The sequence below is a fragment of the Peromyscus leucopus genome, chromosome 23, assembly GCF_004664715.2.
Source record: "Peromyscus leucopus breed LL Stock chromosome 23, UCI_PerLeu_2.1, whole genome shotgun sequence".
In the NCBI taxonomy this organism is placed as follows: Eukaryota; Metazoa; Chordata; class Mammalia; order Rodentia; family Cricetidae; genus Peromyscus; species Peromyscus leucopus.
In genome coordinates, this window is record NC_051082.1 from 9,250,036 (window position 1) to 9,265,562 (window position 15,527).

Consider the following 15,527-nt stretch of genomic DNA (forward strand, 5'->3'; position numbering starts at 1 on the left):
TTCTGTCAGGTGATCCAGACTGAGCAACAAGCAGCCCTGCCTGCCTGCCTGCTCACTTATCTCTCTCTGATGCAACTGCCACCGTCCTTGGCTGACACCAGACTCCAGCTTCTTGGGCCTTCCAATGGGAATAGAGGGCAGTGGATCTCTGGGGATCTTCAGGACTTCAGGTGCCAGGCTGAACTGCTGAGGCCCCAGGTTCTTCTCTGCACCTCTGGACCACCAGGCCCCGACTTATCAGCCAGGCTAGCAAGTCCTTCATAACACGCATGCATGCACACATGTACACTATTAGAACACAGTCCAAGAATGGAGTCGTGAGAATTCTGAGTGCTTGTGAGAAAACTCCAAGAAAGTGACAAGAGTCTTGTGAGCTCAGTTTCTTCAAAACACAGGACTGTCCTGGGAAGGTGTTTGCACGCTCCTCCCAAGGCAGCAGACAGGAGCTTACTTCAGCTGTTATTATTCATATGCCTCTATGGAAAACTATGTTTTTGCACGGATAGCTTAATCCTTGTGACTGTACACCTTTCTCATGTGATCCTTCTTAACCCTCAGAGTATAAAGTGTCCGATGCTCTGAATAAAGTTGGTTATTTCATGAGACTTTAGTCCACCTGGTTTTTAGGCCCTGTTCTCCCAAGTTCATTCATATTTTCACATCTTAGTGGTGTCTCTAAGAAATGAGGGTTTTGATTCTGATGTTAACTATTTTCTTTTATAATTTGTGTTTTTGTGTCTGAGGAGTCTCTGCCTGGATCAAAGTCAGGAAGACTGTCTACAGTTCTGGAGAAGTTCTACACTTAGCACTACAATCCACTCTGAGCAACTTGTCTGCAGCATCAAGTGGGGGTGGGGGGTCATCTCGAGGAGGGATGAGTGGGGCAGTGCGCACTTCAACAGTTTCCTGGAAAGGCAGGCACTTCACTTCACCAGTGAAGCAGATTAATGCTGGAGCAGATTCATGACTCAACCACCACCTGGAGGTGGACGTTTCTGTGTCCAGCCAGCAACTCCCAAATACCCAGCAGCCAAATAATCACTCAGAGGCTTATATTAATCATAAATGTTTGGCCCATGGTGCAGGCTATTTACTAACTAGCTCTTACATATAAGTTAACCCATTTCTATTAACCTTTGTATCACCATGTAGCTCATGACTTACCAGTCTCTGGCATCTTGCTCCTTTGGTGGCTGCTGGTGGCTGCCCCGACTCCACCCTTCTTCCTCTCTGTCTTCAGTTTGATAGTACTGCCTAACCTTATTTGGCCTCACCATTGGCCAAACTGCTTTATTTATCAACCAATGAGAGCATCACATATTCACAGAGTACAGAAAGACCAACCCACAGCAACCACCCTTGGAAAGAATTTAGAGATGTGGAGTGTTAGTCAAGTTAGTTAAAAGATGTTTTTGTTTTGTTTGGCTTTGATGTAGAAAATCTTGAGGAACAATCTGAAGTCTAGAAAGGCACACTTTTAATAGTTGAGCAAGGGACTCACTGAGATCAGGGAACAAGAACAATGGCAGCCTGGTTATTACTAGCTAATGTGCCTTTCTTGATAAGATGGGTTGGTGACCAAAGATGATAATACTTCTTGTTTCCATTTTTGCCCTTGGCTTCCTAGGATGACTTAATAAAAAAAAAAAAACTGTTGAGTCGGTGTGCACTTTGAGGACTTCAAGTAGAAATGACTGTTCTTTATAAATAAAAGTTTAGATCTGTGATTCTTTAAGATCTTTTGTAAGATTACCTTTTGAGATAAGTAATAAAATGACTGATCCTTTCTTTGTAACCGCAAACAGCTGCCTGCCAGTACAAAGGGAACTGGCTGAAACAGACTTGGCTTGCTTACAAATCTGTTAATCAATTATAAAAGAATTCGTTGCTTTGGGGTGAAGATGTTACGGTGGGAAAATTAACATAAAGAAAAAGGTTTAATTACTTGTGGGCTTCTAAGAAAAACATGTAACTTGTGATCATAATGTGATTTCTTCCTGTGTAAGGATTTTAATTTGTTCTGAAAAATATATAGCTTGTGGTTGTGAGGTGATCTTTTCTTGCACAGAAACTTTTGTCTCAGGAGGTATGAAAGGGGTAAGAGAAAAGGAAGGGAAGCAGAAGGAGAACATGAGGGAAGGAGGAGGAACATGTTGGGTAGAAGAACAGAACGGAGAAAGAACAGAGGAGGAAGAGCAGAGAGGAAAACAAAATGAAGAATTAGGCAGGCTTTGCCTTGTAGCTAAAGCTCCAGTGTGTGTCTGTGCGTCAGTCCAACAGTTTGCTGACTCCACGCCTCCTCTTCAGTACCTGACCTGCTGAGGGCTGGCCCTTCAGCAGATTATCTATAGATGCTTTTACCTCTTTTCCTTCTGTTTCTCATTCTCATCTTCTGCAGCCTCTAGAAGCCCTGTGTGCACTGAGTCAGCCTGACCTGGTTTCTAGGAAGCCACTGCCAGGCGTGATTAGTGATGGCTGGGCACAGGGTTCCCACGGATGCTCTTAAGCAAACAGAAAACTGTCTCTTCTCCTAAGGTGTTTTGTAACAACAACAATAACACCAGAGCTTCTCCACATGCTCTACCCCCGCCCCCACGCACTATCACTGTGTGTGAGGAAAACTGCTTACTCTTGAAGAGACTGTTAAAAGAATAAAGGTGTCCCTGTCACTGGCCCAGGCAGGTCTCTGTCACCGTGCATCCGGGAGCTCTTGCTGCTCTCTCCTAGACTCCGCACCCCACACGTCCACTCCCCTTGCCATGTTTTTGGCTGCCTCCTGCTCGTATGCTAAGGTCACTTTGGGCCTCACCTTTATTCTTCTTAAAGGGAAGGCAATGTTGGAAACTTAACATACTTTATCCAGTTCTCGAGTTCCTTGTAAGAGAAGAGCTGGAGATGGTTCAGTGTGTAAAGTACTTGCCACATAAGCAGGAAGACCTTAGCTCAGACACTGTGTACATTCCTGCGCGCACACACACACACACACACACACAAGATTTTAAGAAAAACCCGGAAAGAAAAATCCAATTCCAAATGCACAATCTTGAGCAGAGACTCAAGTTTTACTTTTGTCCTTCAGAAACAATGTCCGAGTCACAGAGAGTCTCCAGAAGCCCTGTACCCCTGTCCTCAGGCCTCTGCCACTGTCTAACCACAGCTTTATGGGACCCAAGCCAGGACACCTCAGTCCTTGGCTGTCCTCTCCCAAGCCTGGAGGACAGGATGCAGGCCAGCGAAGTGTTTGCTCAGCACCACAAGACCCGGGCTTGATCTCTGGTACAGAAGAAAAGGAAACACCCAGTGGACTGCTGACTGTCCTGTAGTCTATCACAGCCCCGAGACACTGGCCTAGCTCTCCACCACTGGCAGCCTGGAGAAGGGCAGCCATTGCACGGAGTGACCCTCCATCTGGGTTTGTCCTTTAGTGCTCCACGACTGTGTGGGGCCGGCAGCTCACACATGTGGCGACTACGTGTTCTCTGTATGAGCCTTAAGTGACGATTCTCCACATGGCCCCTCACTGAGACACTCTGCCAGGCGGCCCCTGCACATTGCCCGTCTCTCTTTTAACGACTGTTCTCTGAGGACACTCTTTGGGCTACAGAACACTCTGAGCCCGTCTCATTCTCATCTATTAGCTTCAGCATAGACTATTTTTTCTCCTCATCTAGTTATTAGTCACTATTAGTGACTTCCTCCTCCCACCGTCCTTCTCTATTTATAGCTGACATTCTAGCTGAGCGGATTTTCTCCCTTTTTATTCCTTACTCTTGTCACGGCTTGGAGATTCCTGCTTTATTCAGTAAGTCGTAATCTGTCACTGTCCTCGTTCATGTTTGATACTCAAACTGGCCAGATCTGACTAATGGAACACCATCAAGCTAGCTCTTACGTTCTCTGTATGTGACGCATTCACACACTTGCCGACTTTGTCCTTTCTGCCCAAGTTCCATGGTCAGCCATGGACACACACCTCTCCAGTTACCCAACTTCCCCTGCTCTGCACTACAGACCACATACCCCACACCCCTCCCTCCGCTCCACTCCGGCCCTTGGGGCCTCTGCCGGCTGTCATCTTCTCTGCAGCAGGGGGACGGGGGGGGGAGCCAGTCCCTCATGCACAGCATGCTCAGCAAACCCCCCCCCCCAGTGCTGCTCCACCCCCTTCCTCCTGGGCCGCCCTGGGCTGAAAGGCCAATCCTCTCCTGTAAAATGTATCTTCCCTGGAAATAAAGCCATGCTCCATTGCCACAGGTCCACTTGGGAAGACAGCTCACTCCCCTGGTCTAGTCCCCTTCCCCATGTTCCCTGGCCTGCTTCTCAACTCCAACAGACTGGACAGACAGCTACTCTGAGGTCGTGCCTCACACTGGAAACTGCATTAACAGCACTACAGCCAGCCCCAGGAAGCAGTGGCCAGCACTCGACCCTGAACCAGCACATTCAACAGCCTCCTCTGTTCAAGAGGAGATCATTTCACTCTTTTCCAGTAAGTCCAGCGTTTCTCAGCTGCCTTGGGAGGCTGAGCATCTGAAATACTGAAGCCAAGACTCCAGGTTTACACCCAGAGCTTCTGGGTCCCTGAGAATCATCCACAGCCCTCAGCATGGACAGGAGTGCGAGACCAGGTCAACACAAGAGTCTGCAGAGCCAATGGAAGCTCCCCAGATGGAGATCCACAGCTCTATGCAGCCTCGGGTCAAAAGGTGGAGATTTCCCTGAGACTCCCCTAAACATAAACGCACATTTTAAGGCTCTCTGATCAGAGTCCTGCCATGGCTGCTGCCCTGGCACCTTGAGGCCCTGAGCCGGTGTGAGGGATTCCTGAAACACAGAATGTCTGCTTTCTGGGCCCCAGGAGATACCCATGGTGAAAGATGCTAACTACTCTAGAGACTGGAACAGTCCCTTTTTCAAATCCCCAAAAAAGCCCCAGTGAACACACTCATCTCCATGAACAAACTGTTGCCCGTCTTTCTGGTTTTAAAGCCACAAAACTACCAACTCCAGGGGAATTTAGGTGGACTATCTATCAACTGGCTGCACTAATCCTGAAACAGACCCGGGAGAGTCCATGTCACAGTCCCCAGTTCAGTCATTCCCAGACGGATGACCATGGGCAAGATAAAGACAATGGAAGTCTTGCACTAAAGATGTCACGATTCCTCCTTGTTAGCTGTGGCGGAGACAGTCTTGGAGCATCATCCCAACCACCAGGCTCTCTTCTATGGTCAGGGAAAAGCTGACGTTCATGCTGAGGGAGCCCTGTCCGATGGGTCCCCTTCCTGTGGGCTTTAACTCAGAGGCCTATTAGGCGACTATCTTACAGCTAGGAATTCGCAGATGGAGTTTCTGGAAGGCCTAGCTCGTGGTCTCTCACAAGAAAGCTTCACCCGAATGGCAATGGCAGCAGCGTCCAACCTTCAGTTTCTTCCCAAAGGCTCCTAGCACTGCTCGCCTCCCCTGAAGGCATGCATCTCACGCTTCTTAGGCAGCACGCAGGACAGGAGCGGAACTCTCTCACCGGATTCTTCATCCACTTCCTCACCAACGGCACTTCGAGGAGGATGGCGGAGAGGGCGTCTACACTCAACAAACTCACACCAAGCCGCAATCTGAGCACTGGAGGCGCTTACACAGATGGATGCTCACCATTTCTACACTGGTCTCCACGGAGACTCAGACACCGTGGTCCCCAGAATCAGACCTCACCCATTCACGACTCTGGGGCTCCCGAGACTAACGGTACAGATGAAAACAACGAAAACGTTCTCTCCACCAGTCGGTGACGCTGCAGGATAAACAGCGACAGTAGGGGCGCAGGCCTTTAGGCTTTACTGCCACGTCAAGTGAACAGAGCCAGTCTAAGTGGATACTGAAAGGGAGGAGGAGGACACTGTCTCAAAAAACAAAAAAATTTGCCGGGTGGCGGTGGCGCACACCTTTAATCCCAGCACTTGGGAGGCAGAGACAGGTGGATCTCTGAGATTGAGGCCAGCCTGGTCTACAGAGAAAGTTCCAGGACAGGCACCAAAACTACAGAGAAACCCTGTCTCAGAAAAAAAAAAAAAAAAAAAAAAAAAAAAGTTCAATGTCTCCAATATTTCTAAAGCATCTCAGCTCTGAACTATGCACTTAAAAATCTGTAACACCTAGAGTGTGCTTTTGTGTGTGATGTGGTGTGTGTGTGTGTGGTGTGTGTGTGTGTGTGTGTGTGCGCGCGCGCGCGTGCGCGCGTTTGGCTCTCTTTCAACCACATGGTTCTGGGAAGAACTCAGGGCCTCAGGCGTGGCAGCCAACACCTTCACTTCCAGAGCCATCCCACTGGTCAGATGTACTTGTCTGTTAATTCTCCCCTGAATATCAGAAAACCACGAGCATTCCCACTGTTAGGGAAATGCCGGGAACGTCTGGGGGTCTGAAAGGGGCTTCGACTCTGCTGTTTGTTCCTGAGCCTCGGGGCAGTTGGGATAGCAGGCAGACCCTCTCCACCCACCGCTGATCCACTGGTAAGTGAGAAATGGTCACCAGGGCCTGGCCGACAATGAGGCCTGTGACAATGTGTGACAACTACCTGAGGTGCTGCGGGAGTGAATGAGCCGCTCACCCTCCTGGGGGTACCAGAGAGAACTGCCCTGACCCATCAAGGTCTTGAGTGCTGCTGCCCCCAGGGCTCGCCTCTTCTTCCCCCTCAGGTAGACAGACAGAAACCTCTCCTCACAGAACAATGTCTCCTCTCACTTCTCACCGGAGAGCGGGTTTGAGGGGGAGCTCCTGGGTCCCAGCGCACTGCCATCCCCTAATGTCGTGGCTTGAGGCCAAAGGCAGGCAGGCAAGCACGGTGCAGATGGCGTCCTGGCAAGGTCTCCGCTGTCCCTGCATTAGCAGCGTCTGCTCATTACTCAGAACCTTCGCTCGCTTTATCTAATGCTCCAGGAAAAGCGTTTTGATTTGATTCATTTCAGGATGGTAACGTGCCGCACAATTAGTGGTCAAATCAAACTGGAGGGTGGCCAGTGCTGACAACTGGAAACGAGGCACAAGAAATATGAGGCCAGTGGGTCGGAATTCCAAAAATCACAACTGTGGATCGCCTTGCCAGCTCCCAGCTCCCCAGGTGCGCGTGCAGGGTTCCTCGGGGCGCTCAGGAAAGGGGGCTGCAGGGCTGTCTCCCACTGAGTGCCCTGCAGGAAGGCTCCTGCTGCAGAGAACGTGGCAGCTCCAACATGGGGCCTGGGTAAGGTCAGTACCTCCCCAAACCGCACACAGCAGACCCCACAAGGTCCTTCTCTAGTGTCTTTGCCAAGAAGCACCAGCCACTGCTCCTGGAGGGTACAAGGAGAACGTGCATTTGATACCTACACCCATGAGCTCCGAGTCAGCTCTTTGGGAATATCTCAATCTGTCGGCCAAGTGAGACTGAGGACAAGGCGGACTGGGATCTGGAAAAGGGCCAGAAGCTGCCCTCTCCCACGGAAATCCCGACAGCCTGATCTGACAGCGTCTGCTGGTGTGAGAGGTGAGCTCCTGGAGGAGGAATGGTCTTCACACTGGACAAAGCCAGAGCTTTGAGGCAGACCCTGAGTCCTAGAAGGACTGCAGTTGACCTCACAGCCAAGTGACTGCCTGCCGGCCCGAGACCCTAAAGCTCAAGATGTAACCAGACAGTCCATAGTGCCCCGAACAGACCAAGCACAGACCACGCCTATCAGAAGCCTGGACCTGTGGGACATGGCAGCCTGTCTCCTGGTGCTAGAGACCACCATTCCTCAGGTCCGTACTTCCTCCTGCTCTAGAATGGATTCAGCAGCAGGTGTGGTCACAAAAGCTTCAACCCTTCCCGCCGGGAGAACCACAACCAGAGTCATGTACCATTCCCTACCAAATCCATCAACGGCCCAGAGTGAGCAGAGGGGACTGCCCACACCTGCTGGAAGAGCAGAAGACACTGTCCTCACCCTCCTACCTGGAAACCCTTCCTACAGGAAACGACTTCCCTGCACACACGTGGAGGGGCACATCTGCTTCTCAGTGAGCCACAGGCTTACACAGAAAGGAGGACCACACGGTGTGAGAAACGAGGCTTTCAGATATGGGACTACATCAAAAAGCCAAGGGGTGGAGCTGGAGAGACAGCTCATGGCTACAGCACTGGCTGCTTTTCCACAGACCCTGATTTAATTCCCAGCACCCACATGGCGGCTCGCAACTGTATGTGACTCCAGTTCCAGGGGATCCAGTGCCCTCTTCTGGCTCCCACGGGAACTACATGCACAGACACAAGCATGCAGACAAACCCCCGTACACATAAAATTTAGACGACAACAACGGAACACTTCTAGGGGACAATTCGGTAGTTATTTACCCAAACACCAAACACCAGAGCCTCCAACCCAGCAATGGCCAGGGCTGTACCCTGGGTTTACGTCCACACAAATTCAAGGTCACTGCCTTCAACAAGAACAAGGCGCTCAGATGTGCAGCAGTAAGGGCTCAGCAGATGTGGCACGGCACTGAGAGGAGGAAGGAGTAACACAGGAGGTCACTGCGGGGGGTCATTAGGTTAAAAACAACAAGACACACTGAAGTGTGCACAGGGGGCTACAGGGTGAAGAATACTTTGAGCAGTTTCTTTTGCCTCCCCCCACCCCACCAGATAGGGTGTCTCTGTGCAGCTTTTGCGCCTGTCCTGGAACTGTAGCCCAGGCTGGCCTCGAACTCACAGAGATCCGCCTGCCTCTGCCTCCCGAGTGCTGGGATTAAAGGCATGCACCACCGCTCAGCTCTTCTTTTGCCTTCTTAATAGCTTTGTTGTTTGAACTTTATGGTTTTTGTTTGTTTGTTTGTTTTTGTTTTTTTGAGATAGGTCCTTAACATATAGCCCCAGATGGTCTGGAGCTCACTAAGTAGACCAGGCTGGCTTCTAACTCGGAACTCCAACTACCTCTGCCTCCCAAATACAGGTAGTAAAGATGTCCACTACTTCTGAATGAATTAAGGTTTTTAAGCAAAATCTGTGACATGTTTTGAGATCCCCTGTTCAAACATAAAGGAGGTTCTCTATCATGTCTAGGGTGCTCCCCACTTCTACGCAAAGACAGTGACAGTGGCCAAAGACGCTCTTATCAACACCAAGCGCATTCAGTAGAGGGCAGTGATTAGCATGCACCAGGCTCCCTGTGTCTGCATGCACACACATCCATGTGCAGTCACTGTGCGTCTGTCTGTCTGTCTGTCTGCACACCTAACGTGGACCACAGTTTATTGTCCCTTCAAGCTCTATGTGCAAGCTCGTCAGGTATGCTGAGCCCAGTGCTCCCTCACGAGTCTCCGGGTTTGCTGTCAGGAACACCACTCCAGCCGACGGCGAAGCTGCGAGAGGACGGCAGCTGTGGTTCCAACGGCCTCACCCTCTGGCCTTCAGTTTCCCCAATGGTAGAAATCTGTGCGCCATTCACGAGTGCAGGACAAGTGCTGTTAGAGTTCCAAAGCTGCAAGTCCAGCTGGAGACTAAGCAGTGAGCATGCTCAGTGCGGCTACACTGCTCACCTGGGATGGCAACCACACACGGAAAAGCCTAATAGAAGCATCGTGCTTTTGCTCTTGCTGTTACTGCTGTTTTGAGGAAGCTGGAGTTGAACCAGGGCCTCGTGATGGCAGGCAAGCACAAGGCTGAGCAACACCCCCAGCCTCTACTTAGCTAATGTCCACAAAGGTGTCTACTCACATGAAACCAGAAGAATAAGGTACAAAGTTCTGTTCAATTTTTAAAATTCCTATATTTACTCTTAGCCAGGCGGTGGTGGCGGCGCACACCTTTAATCTCAGCACCTGGGAGGCAGAGCCAGGCGGATCTCTGTGAGTTCGAGGCCAGCCTGGGCTACCAAGTGAGTTCCAGGAAAGGCGCAAAGCTACACAGGAAACCCTGTCTCAAAACACCAAAAAAAAAAAAAAAAAAAAACAAAACCCACCCTATATTTACTCTTTTAGCTCTGAATTTTTATTGTTAAATATCAGACTTTTACAAAACTCTAATAGCTACTGCGGCCCCACCCCTCTGTGCCAAATGACACCATGCTGCCTGAATTTTTGCATGGCCCTGGTATGAACACTGAGTCCCTGAAATGTGCTGGGGTGCAGATTCCAGGCCCAGGGTGGTAGTGGGGGGCTCTGGGAGCTGCAGGCTTTCCAACACAATGGACATCAGGACTGTGAGCGCAGGCAGGCAGGCAGGCTGCTGTGGCCAGTGACGCGATCACTTCCATCAGCTAACAGTGTCACGTGTCCCATCATCCCCGTAACAGTTCTGTAAACCCACAGTCGCTCTCACACACTCCGGAGTCTCTCCAGGCCAGAGACAGCACATCAAGGACTGTGCTTGGTGGGTGAGCGCCAGGTGAAGGCAGGCGCTGACTGTCAGTTTTCTGCCCATCCATGTCAGACCACCTCTCCATCCTTGTCTCCAGTCTTTTCAGCCTGAGCCAAGGATACAGGAAAAGGAGGCCAAGTATATTTAATATTTTAAACTAAACACACCATTTGCTTAAGATGGTCTGGCCAGCCTCATGATGCCTGGCAATGATATCCAGCTCCACGGTTCCAGGATGAATTAAACACCAGTTTTAATGGGTACCATGTTCCAATGCCTACTAATGGACCAGGGTTATTGGCTAGCTTCTTCACATAAAGGCAGAAGGCAGTGCATGAACCTGTATGTGCTTGTGTTCCCAGGGAAGAGGCTGGGGTGTGTGTGAATGCATGTGTAGGGAGGAGGTGGCGGGAGCATGTGAATGCGTGTGCAGGGAGGAGGCGGGGGCATGTGAATGCATGTGCATGGAGGAGGCGGGAGCATGTGAATGCGTGTGTAGGGAGGAGGTGGGGGGCATATGAATGTGTGTGCATGGAGGAGGTGGGAGGAGCTGCAGCTGCTGCAGTTGATGAGACTTTCTCCTGCACAGGGAGGGAAGGACTGGGGTACTGGGTACTCACCATCCTCGTAGGCCGCCACTGCCAGCGAGCTGTTGATCCTCACAAAGGAGACATAGGGCTGCATTCCAGGCTCGTCCTCCTCAGACTCCGACTCCAGGAAGGGGGCCACATAGTCCCAGGTGCGGGTGTCCCACACTCTCACATCCCCTGACGTGTATCTGGAAGAGAAGAACACTCTTGGTTCCAGGAGAAATCTGGAGCCACACACAGCAGCACGCAGGCTGGTCGGGAGGTGCTGCACCATTTGGATGGGTGACTAGGAGAAGGTGTCAACTGAGCCACGAAAGGCTGTGGACTCAGCACAACAGTGACTACTACGTTTAATCCCAGCACTTGAGAGGCAGAGGCAGGCAGGTCTCTGAGTTTGAAGCCATCCTGCTCTACACATTGAGTTCTAGGACAGCCAGAGCTACATAATGAGACCCTGTCTCCAAAAAAAAAAAAAAAAAGCATGAAAGGAAGAGGAAAGGAAGGAGCTGTGTGATGGTGTACTTCCTTCCCACCCTCACAACCAAGCTGTCACCCCTCCCACTCTGGGATCACAGGCAGAAACATGCACAAGTGCTGGTGTTCCCATCAAGCATGCATGCAGAGACACAGATGCAGCCGGGACGCTGAGAACTAACAGCCCTGAAGTCTGAGCTCTTCACACTCCTCCAGGAGCAGAGCTAACTGAGCCGGGCTCCTGAGGACGAGGATCTGCTCAGCACCGCCACCTGCCTGTGAAAGGCGCCTGTCCCGCCCACTAAGAAAGCAGGGGCACCAGCGCTGGCCTGCGGCTTTGGACACTTCCTAGATGATGGGGTGGCCAAATGAAGCTGCGCACTGCCTGTTACTGGGGGGGGGGGGGGGGTCTACATTCCTCCCACTGAATCCCTCAGTTGAGGAGGGCTGGGTGAAGGAGAAGCACCTGTGGGGGTCTCATGAGGAGCACAGGCCCCAACCACACACACTCAGAGGCTCATTGTAGAGTCAAAAAATCTAGTTTACCCCGAAACCTAGGTCACAAGCATGTCTGAGGTAGCTTCAGAAGGCCACTCTCAGGTGAGAGGTCCATGTTTATACATTACTGTGCGTGTGTGCTGGAGGAGAGGCACGTGTGTGCTGGAGGAGGGCCATGTGTGTGCTGGAGGAGGGGCATGTGTGCTGGAGGAGGGGCGTGTGTACTGGAGGAGGAGCATGTGTGTGCTGGAGGAGGGGCGTGTGTACTGGAGGAGGAGCATGTGTGTGCTGGAGGAGCATGTGTGTACTGGAGGAGGGGCGTGTGTGTGCTGGAGGAGGGGCGTGTGTGTGTGTGTGCTGGAGGAGGGGCGTGTGTGCTGGAGGAGGGGTGTGTGTGCTGGAGGAGGGGCGTGTGTGTGCTGGAGGAGGGCGTGTGTGCTGGAGGAGGGGTGTGTGTGCTGGAGGAGGGGCGTGTGTGCTGGAGGAGGGGCGTGTGTGACGGTCCGAGGACAACTGTTCTGCATGGCCCTCTTCCTGGCGTCTTGTGGGTTCCGCAGATGGACCAGGAGGCCAGGCTCTCCAGGACAAGTGCTTAGCCATCTCAGCCACCCGAGGGGAGACTTCTCAAAGAGATGACTCTGCGTGTGCCCTGACTCCGGAGAATTCCTTTAGAACACACCACAGCACTGCCCACCTATCAATCGACAGTCATGTGGCCATGAGCTCACTCTGCAGGACAGAGTCCAGACAGCGCCATCAAGAGGAGCACACAGCAGGAGGCTTCCCCACAGTGGACGGCTGCTGCCCCAAGGACCACCAACCCTCCTCTCTGTCCTCAACAGCGACAATGCAGAACCAAAGCTGCACACTGATGCGGCCCTCAACAACTACAGCTATAGGCCCCAGGCTCCTCAGGAAGTGATCTGGATGACCGCTGTTGATGAAGAACCCCTCCAGGAACTGCCCCCCTCAACTGCACCATGCTCAGCACCCTCAGTCTGACTCGGGTCGTTCACTGGAATCCAGCCACTGTTTCAGCCACAGAGACAGCAGGAAGGCTGGTGTGAGTCTAGACCTTGAGTCCACTCTTGAGGTTCAACTCAATGAAAGGAACCACCACGCAGTCACGAACGGTCTTGCTCCCGGCACCCTGGCTGGGCCGCTTCAGCACAGCCGTGCTCTTCATGCCGTGTTCCCCCACTAGGTCCCTCGGCCCTCACCAGTGCAGTCCACTGGTGGCAATGCCTATCAGCAGCCAACTTCACGCTGACGCCCCCTTGGGGCTACAGTGGGAGGAGCAGGGATCAGAGAGAGGCTCTGAGGGACCAGGGCCCCAGCTCACTGCCCTCTCTAGAGTTCTGAGGCAAATCAGCAACAAAATACCACAAGGACAACACCTTGAGCCCCACGGAAGTGAGCTGTGTAAGACAATGACGACGACGATGACTGCAATGTCCTCATCTGGGGGAGGCGCAGGGGGAGGGCAGGAGTCCAGAGGGCACAGCCGACAGGAGCGCTCCTCCAGCCACCCCTGCACAGGCTCTGGCTCGCAGCCCCGGCTTCTTCACACAGGCTTCCTTCCGTGAGTGGAAGCTAGCTCCCATGCCTCCACCACTCACACACCATGGCCCTCCCACCCACTCCAGGGGCCACCCCAGACTCCCTGCCGGTCCACCTGCAGTCAGGCCGCCTTGCTGACTCGGCATCTGTGTGCCGTCACCAGCTGGCCTCACCTCCTCACCCGGCCTGCATCTCTCACACACACAGCTGATACCACCGAGAAGTGGTGTCTGGAAAGGGCAGGTCACCAGCACTGTGCTCACAGGTGGCAGCAGCTGTCCTTGTTCCTAACCAGCAACCCCAGAACACTGACACCCAGAACACAGGCGACTGATTCTCCTCAGACTTCTGCGTCTCCTTCCAAGCACACTAACCTGTAGCTCTAGGAGACACAGGCAAACCCAGTTATTTTCATAAACAGGGAACTTTCCAGACAGCCACCTGAATTAATTCTGTCCCTCAAAGCCAAAGAAGCGTGCGAATCACAAGCATTTGCCCCTTTCACTACGGAAGCAGATGTCTGACTTGAGCAGAGCCATAGGACCCAGGCCCGGCTCCACAGCTAAGGGAGAGAGCAACACAGCAGACAGAGGACACAGTGCTCCTGCTGAAGCATGCTGCGGACCGGCATTCTCACCAGCGGACAGTCCTGCTTCGGGCAGAGGGAGCTGCATGAACCCTAAGTGTGGTCTAGGCGTGCTCACTCACAACAGCCAGGAGGAGCCCGGGAAGGTGGGGGTGGAGGTGGAAAGGGAAGGCTCCAGATGCCCACTGCTGCCTAAAGACAACTACACTCAACCAGTTAGGACACCAGTAGGGCAGCCGCACTGTCAGGAGGCCTCCGGACCTTGGTGCTGATGGCTGTAATTAGTGTGCGCAGTACAACCACAACCACATTAGCTGAGGTATGAGTACAGAAGAACGGAGGCAACCTCGTCACAGCGAGTGATGACACCCAGGCTGCACACGGACCCGGGACGCGAAGAGCCACCTGCTTTCCCAGGCAGGCCACGCCTGGCCAGGTGCTGCACCCTAAATATGGGCGTCAGAGACGGCAGCCGACCCCAAGCCAGGCTCCGCGGTACACCAGGGCAGTCGCCAATTTAAAATGACCACCACTGAAGAGCTCTCGCTAATGTGTGCTTCTGCCAGCACACGATTTAGTCAGAGCAAAAGGCCACAAGGAAGGGGGGGAGAGGAGCTGGTCCCCCTTCGCACGACCTTTCACATCCCTCCCGCGCGGCACCCAGCAGGGGAGGCTGCATTTGCTCCACAGTGCCGGCTCTTAGTCACTAACACAAATGTGTTCTCAGCTCTTCCAGCAACATGGACGAGTGGAGGAGGGGCTGCTGGAAGGGCGCTGAGGCCGAGTGAAGGGCCCGGTCCCCTCGGCCTGCTGCTTAGCCACGGGCACTCCACACCCAGAACAACAACAGCTCTCAACAGCCACTGCTCACAAGAACAGCTCCATTTCAGTGCTACACAAGGAATACTGTGTATACTGTGCTTAGCTGGGCAGGAAGGACACGGCCCCCCACCCCAGCTCTTTCCACCAGTCCCCCCACCCTATTTCATGGGAAGTCAGATACCAGCAAACATGGAACTGGAGCAAGGGGCTGGGCTGACTCAAGACCACCTTCCATACCCAATTTCATACCCTTGGTGAGAACAAAGATAGCGAAATTTCTTCCTCCCCAGGACCCTGTTTCTGCCACTCCCAATAAGTCCCAACTCTAATCTGATCAGCCTCAGCAGCACACGGTTCTGAGCACTTGGAGCCCTGTGCCAAGGACTCCACTGTGTCTCCCTCCAGCCAGGGAGACACCCAGATGCTACAGTGGATTACTAATGACCACTGCAGCCGAGGAGTGCAGAGGGACACCCCTGCCCACAACTGTGCACTCCTAAGTGCTGACAATCCTCTGGACCAGCTGCAGTGGGCTCCCCAGGAGGAACCTGGCCTGGTCCCGGTCCTATCTGGGTGCTCTCCTTGGGGTCACGTCCCCTGCTTCCTACCCCCACTCCCTAGCATCACC

General features: G+C 52.7%; 1 protein-coding gene across 1 annotated transcript in view; it reads right to left on the reverse strand.

Moving 5' to 3' along the window:
- The window catches only part of Fbxw8 (F-box and WD repeat domain containing 8), a 98,593-nt gene that overhangs the window by 47,957 nt on the left and 35,109 nt on the right, over positions 1 to 15,527 (reverse strand). Inside the window, exon 5 of the mRNA XM_028878807.2 lies at positions 10,990 to 11,147. Coding sequence (XP_028734640.1) covers positions 10,990 to 11,147 — 158 coding nt within the window. The remainder of the gene's footprint in view (positions 1 to 10,989; positions 11,148 to 15,527) is intronic.